This window comes from Delphinapterus leucas, chromosome 13 (assembly GCF_059928025.1).
Source record: "Delphinapterus leucas isolate spDelLeu-1000000601 "Yukka" chromosome 13, BTC_Dleu_Yukka2, whole genome shotgun sequence".
In the NCBI taxonomy this organism is placed as follows: domain Eukaryota; kingdom Metazoa; phylum Chordata; class Mammalia; order Artiodactyla; family Monodontidae; genus Delphinapterus; species Delphinapterus leucas.
The window spans coordinates 92,048,317-92,063,506 of NC_143141.1; the positions used below are offsets into that span (position 1 = coordinate 92,048,317).

Consider the following 15,190-nt stretch of genomic DNA (forward strand, 5'->3'; position numbering starts at 1 on the left):
GACCAGTGAGAAACAGCTCTGATACTCCGGAAAGAATCCCAGAAAAAGTGAGTCCACTGAGCATTGTGGCAATGCACACCTACATCCATTGTTACCCTACTGTCATACTATATATAAACTTATATACACTTGCGTACTAATAGTGACAAAATCAATGCCATGAATATCAACGACGGCCGTGTATTTGCAGACCTAGTGTGAAAACAAAACAACAGAAATTACCCTCTGCAAAATTCTATTAAGGCACAGCTACCCTAAGAAGCAGTTTTCCTGATTGCATAAATTTATGGAAACAATGAACTAATTGCTTTCTTACATGTTAATGATTCATTAACCCTGATATCACCTGCCTAATTAAATGACCCCAGCAATTAAATGCATGTATGCTTCTGGGCTTTTCCCCTGCACTCCACATAATAATCTCCGAAGAAGTACCAAGCAAACGTGCTTTGCTGTAACTGTCTGATGGTGATGACAGTTTCAAGACTCGTGTCATTCACCTGCCCTGAGAGGCAGGACGTAACGCGCTTTAGAGCTCTTTAACAAGGGTCCAGGGTAATTGAACCAAATCTGCCTCAGTGATGGAAGACACTCAAGGCTGCCAAAGGTGTGTTTCCCCAGGTAGCACCTACGGTTTACTGGATGTCTGCTATGTGTCAGGCACTGCACTCAGACCTTTATAAGCACTCACACCCAATCCTCAAAATCACCAGGCACAATATCCAGGTAACAAAGAATCAGAGACGTTATATCATCTTCCCAAGAGCACACAGCTATCAAGCGTCCTGGCCATGCTAAGCCATCAAAAAACATTTTATTATAGTTTTTAGCAAAACGGAGGTTGGAACCTACACCAGTACACCATCCAGGAGCCTATTTTGAGTCATCCACGATTCCAGGACTGGCTCCATCAGTTTCTCACTGTGTGACCTTGGTCAAGTTGTCTCGCTTCCCTAAACCTGTTTCTCCGTGCATGCAACGCAGATCCAAGTAGTGTATATGTAGTAAGTCAGACAGAGAAAGACAAATATTACATGATGTTACTTATCTGTGGAATCTAAAAAAGAAATATACAAATGAATCTATACACAGCACAGAAATAGACTCACAGACATAGAAAACAAACTACGGTTACCAAAGGGGAAAGCAGGGGGAGGATAAATTAGGAGTTTGGGATTAACAGGTACAAACTACCATACGTAGAACAGACAAGCAACAAGGATTTACTGTATAATACAGGGAACAATATTCAATATCTTGTAATAACTTATAATGGAAAACAATCTGAAGAAAATATGCATAACTGAATCACTTTTCTGTACACCTGAAACTAACACAATATTGTAAATCAACTATACTTCAATAAAAAATACAGATATAACATAAAATTTGGCTAAAGGGAAAAGGTAAAAAAAACAAACAAAAAAGTAGTGCCTATGCTATAGGTTTGCTCGCGATATGAGTAACACAAAGTGAGAGAACTCGCTCTCCAGTGCTCTGCAAGGTGCCTGCAGTGAGTTAAGAGCTCGGCTGACAGCAGTGGTTGTTATTTGTGCCGTTGCTCCTTCTGCCCCATCAGCCTTCTCCGACAGCCCTCCGTGAACATCCTCACGGCCTTTTCCACGCGAAACATCAAATAAAAAAGGCCCATAGCTGATTTATGTGCCCCGTGTAGAATGGATGTCAGCTCCCCGCCTATGATGGATTTATAGGTTGGAACTGATGCTCTGAATGACTCCAAATTTGCTGACCCCCCAGAGGAACCATCCCACAGCAACAGACAGCCACGCGACTTATGGAGCCTACTGGCCATCCCAGGAAGTCCCTACTCGGAAGCAGGGTCACAAATAAAACCAACCCAAGGAGAGGAGAGTACCTGCCCCAAATTCTGCCCGGCTGCAGACTCCCGGAAGGCACTCGGTCATCGTTCCATTCATTTATTTAAGCCCTGTTTGCAGAGGACACCCCTCCATGGGAGGAACTGTGCTAAGTGTTAGAGACACAAAGTTGAGCGAGGCCATCATCACACCTGGCCTCGGAGCGCTGCGAGGCATGGGGACACAGACCACTGGGCAAGCGATCCGTAAACAAGGAGACAAGCACATGCAGCTCTGTGATGAGGGCTCTCTGGTGGCCAGCATGGGGCGCACTCCATCCTCACAGCGACACAAAGCAGGCTTCCTGGTGGAAGCGGCCTCTAGGTTGAGACCTGATTTATAAGCAGGAGTCGGTCCGTTGAGGATGGGAAGAAATGCTAAATGAGGCAGGAGAAACAGCATACACAAAATCCTGTTAGAGGACTTTGGATACATCCTCGTGGATACAAGGTCTTTGGGAACGGAAAAGTCTAGACTAGACACTGGACACAGAGGGAGGCGTGGTGAGAGGCGGGGCTGAAGAAGTAAGCCAGGGCCAGATCAAGGAGGGCCTTCACATCTGCCCTTAGCAGTGTACACTCCATCGCCTTGGAGAAAAGAGGCATGCCTTGAAGTGTTTGAACCAGGGAACTGATGAGATCCAACTGGAAAGGGATGGACTGGATATGCAGGAAGTCCAGGTGGAAGGCACACAACTCTTTCTAAGAGCAGCTCTGGGTGCCCTCAGCAAGAATGGGGGTCCATAACTGAATGGGCTTGAGAGAAGGCACAGGAGGGACAGGGCGGGAGGGGGGCTGGGAGAAGTAAAAGCTAAGACGATTATCTAGGTTTCTGGTTTTAGGCGTTGAGTATACAGCTCCGTTCTCTGAAAAAAGGAACACAAAATAACAACTGGGTTTGCGGGGAGAGGCCAGTGAGTTCAAACGTGGACATGCTGAATCTGAGGTATCCTTGGGACATCCAGGTGACAGTGCCCTGTAGACAGAGATGTGGATCCTGCGCTAGAGAGAGGCCTGGGTGCCCTGGGCGCAAGGATGATGGTGGAGGATGAGGCAGGTACACTGCCCGAATGAGAAGAGGGAAGGAACCAGGGTAGCACCTGGAGGGAAGTGGGGACTCCAAGGACAGACAATGACACTAATGCCGCAAGAAAAATTTAGGAGAAACAACCGGAGGGAATAAGAAGAGGGCAGGGTTTCAGATGACAAAAGGAGAGAAATCACTCCAAGAATGAGAAAGAGGACCAGTTCCCACCCCCCAGCGCAGCTGTAAACAAAAAGGCCCAAATGTCCGTCAGATGTGGAATAGATAAATAAAACGTGGTCCATTCATACAATGGAATACTCTTCAGCCATAGAAAGGAATGAAAAATCAATACACACTACAACACAGATAAACCGTAAAACATGCTAAGTCTAAGAAGTCACTATATTGTATGATTCTATTTATATGAAATGTCCAGAACAGGCAGATCCAGAGGCAGCTCTTATTACTCTTATTATCTTTTCTCACCCACTTAAGATCGTTCTGAGCAATTCTCCCTATTCTCTCCCCCATTATCAGCTTACCCACAAAAGATCCTGAATAGCCAAAGCTATCTTTAACATGAAGAACAAAGATGGAGGCGTTTATAATCTATAAATATAATCTGTCAATATATTTTTATATAATCAAAATAGTATGGTGTTGGCATAAAAACACACCAATAGACCAGTGGGACAGAATAGAAAGCCCAGAAATAAACCCGTGTGTATACAGTCAATTAATATTCCACAAAGGATCCAAGAATATACAACGAGGAGAGAATAGTCTCTTCAATAAACGATGCTGGAAAAACTGGGCAGCCACATGCAAAAGAAAGAAACTGGACCCCTGTCTTACACTAAACACAAAAATCAACTCAAAATGGATTAAAGACTTGCACATAAGACCTGAGACCATAAAACTCCTAGAAAATAGAGGGAGTAAGTAAGCTTCTTGACATTGATCTTTGCAATGATTTTTTGGATTTGACAACAAAAGCAGATGTAACAAAAGCATAAATAAGCAACTGGGACCACATCAAACTTAATACATGAAAAGCTTCCACTCAGCCAAGGAAACCAGCAACAAAATGAAAAGGCAACCTACTGAAAGAAAATATTTGCAAACCTTGTATCTGATAAGGGGTTAATATCCAAAATATACAAGGAATTCATACAACTCAATGGCAAAAAACAAAAACAACCTAGTTTAAAAATGGGCAAAGGACCTGAATAGACATTTGTCCAAAGAAGACATACAACTTGCCAAAAGGTACAAGAAAAGGTGCTCAACATCACTGGTCATCAGGGAAACGCAAATCAAAACCACTGTGAGATATCACCTCACACCTGTCAGAATGGCTATCACCAAAAAGACAACAAATAACGAGTGTTGGTGAGGGTATGGAGAAAAGGGAGCCCTCCTGTGCTGTTGGTGGGAATGTAGACTGGTGCAGCCACTATGGAGAACAGTATGGCGACTCCTCAAAAACTTAAAACTGGAACTACCATATGACCCAGCAGTCCCACTTATGGGTATATATCAGAAGGAAATGAAACCGTTTTCTTGAAGAGACATATGTACTCCAGTTAGTATTCATTGATGCATTATTCACAATGGTTAAGGTATGGAAACAACCTAAGTGTCTACCAATGGATGGATGGATAAAGAAAATATGTTATATCCATACAGTGGAATATTATTCAGCCATAGAAAAGAAGAAAAGTCTGCCATTTGCAACACATGGGTCAAACTGGAGGACATTATAGTAAGTAAAATAAACCAAAGAAAGACAAATACTGCACGGTGTCACTTATATGTGGAATCTGGGGGGCAGGTGGCAGAAAGTGGAGACAGAGAGTAGAAAAATGACTGCCAGGGCTGGGGGTGGGGGAAATAGGAAGAGATTCGTACAAAGGTACAAACTTTCAGTTACAAGATGAATAAGGTCTGAGGATCTAATGGATAACATGGTGACTGTAATTGATAACATCACATTGCATAATTGAAATTTGCTAAGAGAGTAGAACTTAAGTGTTCTCACAAAAGACAGAGAAAGAGAGAGAGATAAATATGTGAGGTGATGTGTCAATTAACTTGATGGGTGGAGGGAACCCTTTCACAATGTATACGTACATCAAATCGTCACACTGTGCACTTTAAACATCTCACATTTTTGTCAATTACGCCTCAATAAAGCTAAAAAACATGGTATATATCACTTAATAGAATACTCTGAATCCACTACAAATTATTATAGGGGCATCTTTGTTGACACATTAAGATTTCATGATTCATTGTTAAGTAAAAGGGGATTTGTAAAAAATAATACATAGAATATGCTCTCATTTGTGCTTAAATTAATATATTAGTAAAGTAAGAAGTATATACATGTGACCATTGAACAACACAGGTCTGAACTGCATGGGTCCATTTATATACAAATTTTTTAATAAATGTACTGGAGAAATTTTTGGACATTTGTGACATTTTGAAAAAACTCATAAACTTCATAGCCTAGAAATATCAAAACAATAAAAAGGTATGTCACAAATGCATAAAATATATGTAGATACTAGTCTATCCTTATACAGGCATAAGGTGTGTGATATTTAATATAAAATTTATAATGTGTTAGCTTTCTTTCTGTTTTTATTGATACAACTTTGCTTTCAAAAAATTACATTACCGTACATAGGCTTTTCTCTCTCATAATTGGAGAAATTGCACATCAGCCTATCATCACAGGGAAGTGGGGTTTTTTAGTGCAACAATATTTCCAATACTGTATTATGAATATGACTGTAATAATGTGTGCCATAAAATTTGTATAACAATTTATTCATTAGTATATAAGCCAGGCTACCATAAAGCAATCATATTGCTGCTTCTTCATTATCAATGCATGAATCGTTACACATGTAAATAAATATGAATTTCCTTTTCATGTTATCTTTTCATTTTGATGGCTGGTGTTAGTAACATGTATAGCACCTACAGTGTTTTGCATCATATAATATTGACTGTACTGACAGACGATTCATCTAAACAGGTGACAAAAGCATACAGTATCAATAAATACAGTACAGTACTCTAAATGTATTTTCTCTTCCTTATGATTTTCTTAACAGCATTTCCTTTTCTCTGTCTTACTTTACTGCAAGAATACAGTATGTAATACAAGTAACACACAAAGTATGTTATCAACTGTTTCTGTTATCTGTAAGGCTTCCAGTCAACAGGAGGCTACTAGTAGTTGAGTTTTAAAAGAGTGAAAAGTTATACATGGATTTTCAACTGTGCAGGGGGTCAGTGCTCCTAACCTCTGCATTGTTCAAGGGTCAACTGTATATATATGCATATATGTCCACATAGGCTAGAAGCATCTAGAAAAACATGGTGGCTAATCTCTGGCTGATAGGATTATGTGTGTATTTCCTTTTAAATTACATACATTTTCTCATTTCTCTACAACGAGCATGAATTATACAGTAGTTTTTTTAACAGAAACAGAAGCTTCCAAAAATGTGTTCAGGACCATTCAAAAGGAGAGCCAATGGCAAGGCCACTGAGAGAATACGATGGACTTGGGTATCGGCTCAGTCAGCGCCAAGTACCTCAGCCAAATCTTGAGTCAAAACACAGTTAAATTTCATTCCCCTTCCTTTGCAATCAGATAGGGAATCACATAAAACACGTTATAGGCATTTATATTAAAAGTTAATTTTAAAATTCTTTTTTGTTAGAATCATCAGTAACCGCCGTTATTTGAAAATTCACCTCAGGGACCCACTCCCTTCTCTTCCATGACAACTTGAGATAACTAAGGTCTAAATTAGTGGTCTAATTGTTTTACCATTAGCAGGCTGTTTACCGGGATGAATGCACTGGAAGGACAGAATCAGAAAACAGGCCTCATGGGCAAAAAAAATTACTGAATTGGGGCTCATTTGTTCTTAGAACTGTAAGAAAAGGACAGGGGAGGTCTTCTAAATTCTGCCTAAATTTATACAATTTGACATTACACACCCAAACTCTAAGATGCAGCAACAGAACTCCTTGAATTAAACTGAGACCAAGGACATTTTTCTCATTAAATCAACGAGACACAGTCATGGAAACTCAAAATCCCAAGAGCACTGTTTTCGAGTTTGATTCTCCCTTTGCTCCTCCGTTTAATGACACGTAATTCCAAATTCATTATATTGAAGCATTTTATAAGTCATCTCTATGGTTATATGAAGTATATTATTATGGTATTCTAATTAATTTTAAGTAAATTTCTTTACTGAATCAAGGTCTCTTGAGAAGTGTCTTCAATTTTCCCACTAATATATTTTGACCAAAACGGGAATTCTGTGAAAGAATACTCTACAAAAAGCTAGGTACTTCTACTCTGTGTCGCTGTCACAAAATAAGGTGGAATAAATTAGTAAAACACTTAAACATTCAATACTTGGACTTGGCCAAAGCTTACAGTATAGTATATTTAGGGTTTCTAAGAGTTTGCACTGGTATTCAAATCGGTAGCGTTCATGGATCTCAAATTCTGATAGGGTGAGCTACCCAGACTTAAAGGCATTATGAGTATTAATTTCAACTATTTACTGAGCTCTTGCAATATGCCCAGCACCATCTCATTTAATCCCAGCAACATTCCGAGAGGTATTATTTCAGATCAATACCTATAGATCTAATCACAGTATGACAAGTCATGAATCATTCAACCATTCCTCTACTGATGGACATTCACATGGTTCCCAGGTTTTTATAATTACTAAAAAAAAGAACATGCTGCTATAAACATCCTTAAGGCCCATTGTGTGAACTGAACCAGCCGGCTGGAGCAGATGCAGCAGGGGCTGCCCGTGGCCTCGACACCCCACAAGGCCTGGGGAGATTTTAGTCCTTGCAAAGCTGTTCTCCACTGTCCTAGAATGAGGTGGCACTGCGGAGGGCATGGTCCCCCTTCTGCAGCACATCCTATGGGGCATCGGTTCCCACAGCCCTCTGCACAGATCCTGGAGAGCCAGTGCCCCGTGGCACTGACCCTCTGCTTCCGGTCCCCCAGCAGAGCCTGCGCTGTGCCAACGCAGCATGGCACCATCCGTTCTGTCCCACCCCAGTGCACGAAGTGCGGCTCTTTCTGTAAGGTGAGCGCTCATGTATCCACCAGAAATAATTCACGGAATTTAATTCTGTGAATTAAACAGAAGAAACCCATTTAATATGCACAGGTTGTACAGTGCAGTAATGAGGCTTTCCGCAAGGAAGGGGGTGGGGGGACCCCGGATTCATCTCTAGTTTCACACCAAGTTCTGTTACTAACTTGCTGCCTAGCTCTGTACACGTCACTTAACCTGTCTTGAACTCTTGATTCATCTTTTAAGTGGCAGATATTAAGACCTCCTCCCCGGACTTCCCTGTGGGTGCAGTGGTTAAGAATCCACCTGCCAATGCAGGGGACACGGGTTCAAGCCCTGGTCCGGGAAGATCCCACATGCCGCAGAGCAGCTATGCCCGTGAGCCACAACTACTGAGCTTGCGCTCTAGAGCCCATGAGCCACAACTACCGAGCCCGTGAACCACAACTACTGAAGCCTGCGCACCTAGAGCCCGTGCTCCGCAACAGGAAAAGCCACCGCAATGAGAAGCCCGCGCACCGCAACGAAGAGTAGCCCCCGCTCGCCGCAACTAGAGAAAAGCCCACGCGCAGCAACGAAGACCCAACGCAGCCGAAAATAAATAAATAAATAAATGTATGTTTAAAAAGACAAGTCTTTTAGCTCATTAAGTATTATGTTATCCCCCGAATCACGGGCGCGGCCCCACAAACCACAAAGCAGCTAAACTGTGGTTTACTAAGTGGTAGTGAGTAGTGAGAGGTGACAAAGGAAGTTTAAGTTAGTGGTTACGTGAGCAGAGTATGGAGGACAAAAGAGAGGCACCCACTAAGTGACTGAGGAACTTCAGCCCCGTGACTGGCAGCTCTACGTCCTCATACGGGACAGCAGGACACGGACGTAAACTGCCGGCTGCTCGAATGGGCTCCTCACGGGACCAGCAGAGTCCTTGGCTACATCACAGATGAATGTCCACGAAGATAACTACATAGCAAGCAGCAATAATCACAAGCCACTTTTAGGGAGTCACTTCTGCCACCAAAGGAGAGGGGGCCGGGGTAGTGACCATCAAGCACCTCGCAGGCCTCCACGCTGTGCAGTACGTCACAGCACCCGAGGGCAGTGATGGCATTCCCAGGCACCACTGGAAGCAATACATGTTCTTAGGAACTTTCTGGAAGTAAATATTAAAGAGGTAAAAATTGTGCGTGTAACTCCTCTTCTCTATAAACAATCATGACGGCTCTATCAGGGTCCATCCCAATGCCTAGTTACAATAATGAAAAAGAAGAAGGATGTAAGGTCTGTTGACAGGGAATGGGTTAAATAATTATGCTAGAGTCACGTGACGGAACATTTTGCAGCCACTAAAAATCATGTGGCAGAAGATCCTTTACTATGTTAAACTGTCATGATACACAGTTAATAAAAAGCAGAAAGGAAAATACCATGTAAATCACTTTGCCGTATACCTGAAACTCACGACACTGTTAAGCAACTGCACCCCAATATAAAATACAAAGTTTAAAAAATGAAAAAGAAAATAGTACGTATTGATGGACTCCATTTCTGTAAATATATAGATATCAATGCATGTAATGTATATATGTGTGTATCTGTGAAGATGATAGAGAGATAGATAGATAGGTATTTGCAACTTGTGCAGAGAAGAACAACTGGAAATGGACATGACAAAATGCAGAGTGCGCTGATCTTTGGGAGGTAGGATTGTAAGTGATCTTCACTTTCCTCACTGAGCTTTTCTGCACAGCATTTTTGACATTTTTCTCAGCAAGAACGACTGTAAAATCAGATTTTTTTAATGAAAAGAGTGTAAATTTCAAAAGAACAATTACAAAACTCTTTGGGCAACTATAGTCTCATTAGCATGAGTGCACGGCAATCTAGTACCAACCCTGGGAGGACGAGGCTCCTGTGGGCATTTCAATGCTGGTACCCTCGTAACCTCTCCCATCACCGCATCCTCAACTAGAAAACAGGGAGTTTTGATAAATAATCTAGAAGTTCCCTTCCTGTCCTAAAATGCTAAATGTTGCCTTATAATCATGTCTAATGTTTTTAAATCATTGACATGTACAAAGGATAAACATAGACTCAAACTTGAACAGTCTCTCTCGAGGGGTACGCTTCAGAATCGTTGTTCAATCCCACTCCCGCCCCACCAGGACAGGGGGATGCAGGGACTTAGATGTTAAGGATAATCATATACCATTTCCTCTCTATTTATTAAGGTAGTAGCCCTGAAATTCAACGACTGCCAGAATTGCTTTCTTGTTGGAAACTCGCCCTCCTGCCCCTGGCAAGTTACAGTCTAAGGTGGGTAGGTAATAAATTTGATTTGGTTCATCGCACAGCCTTAAAGTGCAGAGGCAAGGAAGCAGCTAAATGCTTCTGCAGGCTGGTGCCTGTGGGCGATGCAAGAGCTGCTAGACTGCCCTCTACTGGAGCACCGGGGAGTCCAAGGACACAGAGAGGCCCTGCTTCTTTAAGACGTGGAGGACGAGAACCGACACTTATCTAGTGCCCGTACGTTATGTCTAGTTTATCACGTAATCCTCACAACCATCCTCTAAGACACATTCTCATCTCCTTTCCGTAGAGGAGAGAACTTAATAGCAAAACTACCACTTAGAGAAGTAGATACCCTAAAAACAGCTCACCTTCGAAGCGCTCCACAAGAAGTCCATTTACAAAATTGAGAAGTAGAAATCATCTTGCATTCTAAATATCACCATCAGGCTACTCGCTCAAACCTGATTTTTGTCGCTTATTTAAAAGGTGGATCTCTTTTAACTTACACAGGAAATTTGGGTTGTTTTGCTGTTGTTGCTGTTTTGCTGAGGCTCAAGTGATGTGAACAGAGTGATGGAAGGTTCCATCTTGTAGTCTTTCAAATGTCTATCAAGGACAAAAATGTTCAGAACACAGGGCAAATCTTTAAATTTAACATTATAATTAGCTTCAACACCGTGTAACTTCAAATAACTTTTCCTGTCACCTGTCTTTCCAAATCCCCAAAACAAAAGAGGAGGAAAAAGTCTTAATAAATGCTAGCACTCTGCATCTCAAAGATGAATCTCTCCCTAACCGTGGTCTTCAAACGAACGTTCTTACCGACTTCCATCATCTTAGTGACTTAAGTGCTCTGACAAACAGAACGAGCTTGCACAGCCACTTCTAGCTTCAAGAGCAGCACGCCTTTATAGACATTCCCTACCAAATGCTGCTTTTATCAAACTTCAATTATTCAATATTGACATTTTAATTTTTACCAAATCATCCAATATATCCCACCTTTAGTAGTTAGTAGTGAACACTTACTTCCTTCAACTTTCTCATCCTTGCAGGTCTGCTGGGAACTATATTAAAATAACTGCAAAAGAAAGAAAAACCTAACTAGAAGGTAAATATTTAGATAGAAAATCTGAGCCTCTTTAGAGATGACTCCACCCCACAGCAACTTAAAACTAAAATCTAGAGCACCATAAATGCTCACATCAATATACAATAGCAATGTCATTGCAGGAAAATGTTCATACTGGCTACCGTGGGCATCACCCAGGAAAACTGTCCTTCAGTGGCATTGCTTTTCCTCATACAACACTATTAATCAAAGAGGAACCTTGGAGACCAATCAAAGAGAACTTTACTGGATCACTAACGGCTCCAGGGCCCACCACTGGCCAAAGGCAGAGCAGAGTCCCAGACACCTTGCCCAGCTCCCTCTCACCTGCGCTGTCCCTTCCTGTCTCACAGAATGCCATCACTGTCCCCATTCTGCCAACACTGAATGTTGGGAAAGAGCCACTGGAATAAAATGTGTATGAGCCCCGCCAACAGAATTCGTGACCCTTGGGGGCTTTTGGAGAGCCTTCCATGTGCCTCAAAAACAGAACAGATATTTTTAATGATAATAAATAATACGTTAAGATTTATATGTGTTAGGGTTTCTTCCTGATTTAAAACAATTTTTTAATGTATTTGAGATTGTTCTTGACAATGGTTTTAGCAACAGTCAGAGAAGGATTGATTACGAGTCGGCAGATGAAAGGAAAAAGACATTTTTAAGTACTTAATATACAGTCAAGAGTCACAAGCTCAGATGCCTACAGAGGCTGGGCAAGTAAATGATGATGCTTGCAAAGGGTGGTATTAGGGAATGGTGGGGACTGTGGCTAGTGGGAGTGCTCATAATTGCAGGGCACTGTTTTCCTGTGGAAATGCAGGCTACTAAAAACTAAGTCCTTGGGACTTCCCTGGTGGTCCAGTGGTAAAGAATGTGCCTTCCAATTCAGGGCACGCAGGTTCGATCTCTGGTCGGCGAACTAAGATCCTACATGCTGCAGGACAACTAAGCCCTCGCACCACAACTACTGAGCTCGCACACCACAACGGAAGATCCCGCATGTTGCAGCTAAGACCTGACACAGCCAAAAAATAATAATAATAAATAAATAAATAAAACTAAGTCTTTTTAAACAATAAAAATCCTCTATTTTTTATTATTTTGTTTTTTTTAAACTACACTGGTTTTGTTTTGTTTCTTTAATTTATTTCTTTTTGGCTGCGTTGGGTCTTTGTTGCTACGCATGGGCTTTCTTTAGTTGCTGCGAGTGGGGCCTACTCTTTGTTGTAGTGTGCAGGTTCTCATTGCGGTGGCTTCTCTTGTTGCAGAGCATGGGCTCTAGGCGCACGGGCTTCAGAAGTTGTGGCGCACGGGCTTAGTTGCTCCGCAGCATGTGGGATCTTCCCGGACCAGGGATCAAACCCGTGTGCCCTGCATTGGCAGGCGGATTCTTAACCACTGTGCAACCAGGGAAGTCCCAAAAATCCTCTATTTTTTTTTTAAATGGAAACCAAAATTTCATATTACATGAACACCCCCATTATAAAGTGCGGCAGCCAATTCAAACCTTCGAAAACTATGTGAACCAAAGCGCCTACAAATCTCCAAATCACCCCCTCGGCTTACAGCTCCCCTCCATCCCCCTGTGCTCATCTTCAAATAGGTATTTTAGTCTTAAGTTCCCAAATTCCATATTTGATGACGCACATTAATCCCCCTAATGAGACAACTTACTCTCATTAAATGGAAACGAAAGGCATAAATAAATACAGAAATTAAGGTGTAAAAAGATCACAAAAAACCCACAAAATGTTATTTACTGTTTCAATGTTGCCTTCCAAAAAACACAGAAATAGAATGGAAAGAGGGAACGAGTAATTCCTCAGAGATCCAGTGGCCCCAAGTCTTTAAGCCAGGTGTCTGCAGGAGGTTCCTGGCTGGACCTGGGTCTCCCTGGGGGTGTGGGGGGCAGGAACTGGAAGCAGAGACTAGATGTTAATGTGCAATGTTCCTCCTGCTGCTTCCCAAGATTAAAGGAAAGGAAGAAGCCAGCCACCAGATCAAGGCAGGCATTTCAAAGCGCTGCGCTCATTTCACTCTGACTCATATCACTCCCTTTGGAGCAGATACTAACCAGCCCTGGTTTATTGATGAGGAAGCTGAGTCTCAGCGAGGTGATTTGATTTGCTAAGTGCTACCCACATGGGAAAAGCCAGGATTCTGTTCACCCCAGGTCTTCTGGCTCTGAGACCACATTCCTCTTCCTCGGGCGTGGCTGTCTGTCCACACACTTTGCCCCTCTCCCGGTTACACACTAGTCCTCGGGTACAGGTGGGTGGTTAGGGGAGTCAAAGTACAGGTTGGGGTGTCAAGGAGCTGCCATAGTTTGATTTAAATAGCATTTTCACTTTGAATCTCAACAGCAAACTCCTAAGGTAAATAGGAAAAACTCCTACTATAATTCAAATTCTTTGGGGTCTCTCGAAACACACACACACATACACACAATACACATACACATTCAAATTCTTTGGGGTCTCTCGAAACACACACACACACTACACACGCATACACACGCATACACACGCACGCACACATACATACATACACACCTAAACACATACACATACATACAAACACACATACACATACACACACAATGCTCTGATATAAATTTTGTTGCGAATATGACTTTCTCTACAAAAGAAATCATTAATTCCAGGCTTTACGGGACACATTTTTAAAGTGATTATTAGCCTATAATATTTTGTTTTATAGAGGAAAAAATGATGTTTCTCTTCTCACATTAATTTATTCCAGAAAATGTAGGAAATGTTTGAATGATGATTGGATTGGGGAAGATGTTATGGTGTTTGTCTTCTCAGTGTACCATTTTACAACCATGAGAAACCCTCCAGGACGGTTAATATATCATCAGGTTGCACTTCAAAGTTCATCTGCTGGTGGCACAATTAGAAGATTATTTGCTGGTGAAAATTAATTTTAACCGTTCAATGGCTCAGTAAGTACAGAACATACATTCCAACAAGTGCTAGATCACTGATACCAGTATAAATCAAGCCAAAATTAAAATCAGAGCTTTATTCATCAACGTCTGGGTTCCGATTTCATACTTCATTGATCTAAAAGGTAGTAGAGAAAACGAAATCCAAATGCCTCTCCACGTTGAACTTCATATGCAAATCTCTCCCATCCGTTTGATAGCAATGAAGGTACATGGAAAATGCAAAATAACAGAGGGTCTCGACCACGTGGGAATCCCACCTCCCCTCCCTGCTCAGTGAACTGGATCACATTCCTCTCTCTACAGAAAATAATAATCAACATTAAGAAATCTGGGAAGAGAAACACCTCAAAGTCTTTCTCAATATCTCTGCCACATGTCCAAAACCTTTTAAATAAACACTGAAAATCTCCCTACCAAATCAGAAGTCTCACAGGATCTATTAGAAAATGCCTCAACCCACAGAAAGAGGAAAGAATTTCCTGATCTTGGCCCAGGAGTGACGGTCGGTGCTTCACAAGCTTCCTTCCTCACCTGCTCACAGACAGAACACATGTCAATTTTACGAGAAAACGTTTTGGGGTAAAATTAAACTTTTCATCACACATAAGTTGAAAAGGATTTTAAAGTCAATTTTTGTTGAAACCTTTTGTGGTCATAAAACAACAGTGAAGACCAGATTCTGGTAGGAAATCAGAATCCAGCATACGCAATGTCTGAGTCTGTTCAGGCTGCCCTAACAAAAGTACCACAGACTGGGGTAGGGGGATCTTAA

At 41.8% G+C, this 15,190-nt stretch overlaps 1 protein-coding gene across 1 annotated transcript in view; it reads right to left on the minus strand.

The window, feature by feature from the left end:
- LOC111168010 (doublecortin domain-containing protein 2C) overlaps window positions 1-15,190 on the minus strand; it is a 124,442-nt gene that overhangs the window by 92,824 nt on the left and 16,428 nt on the right. The window contains 1 exon segment of the mRNA XM_089922504.1: window positions 11,366-11,417. Within this exon segment, the coding sequence (XP_089778630.1) occupies window positions 11,366-11,417 (52 nt within the window).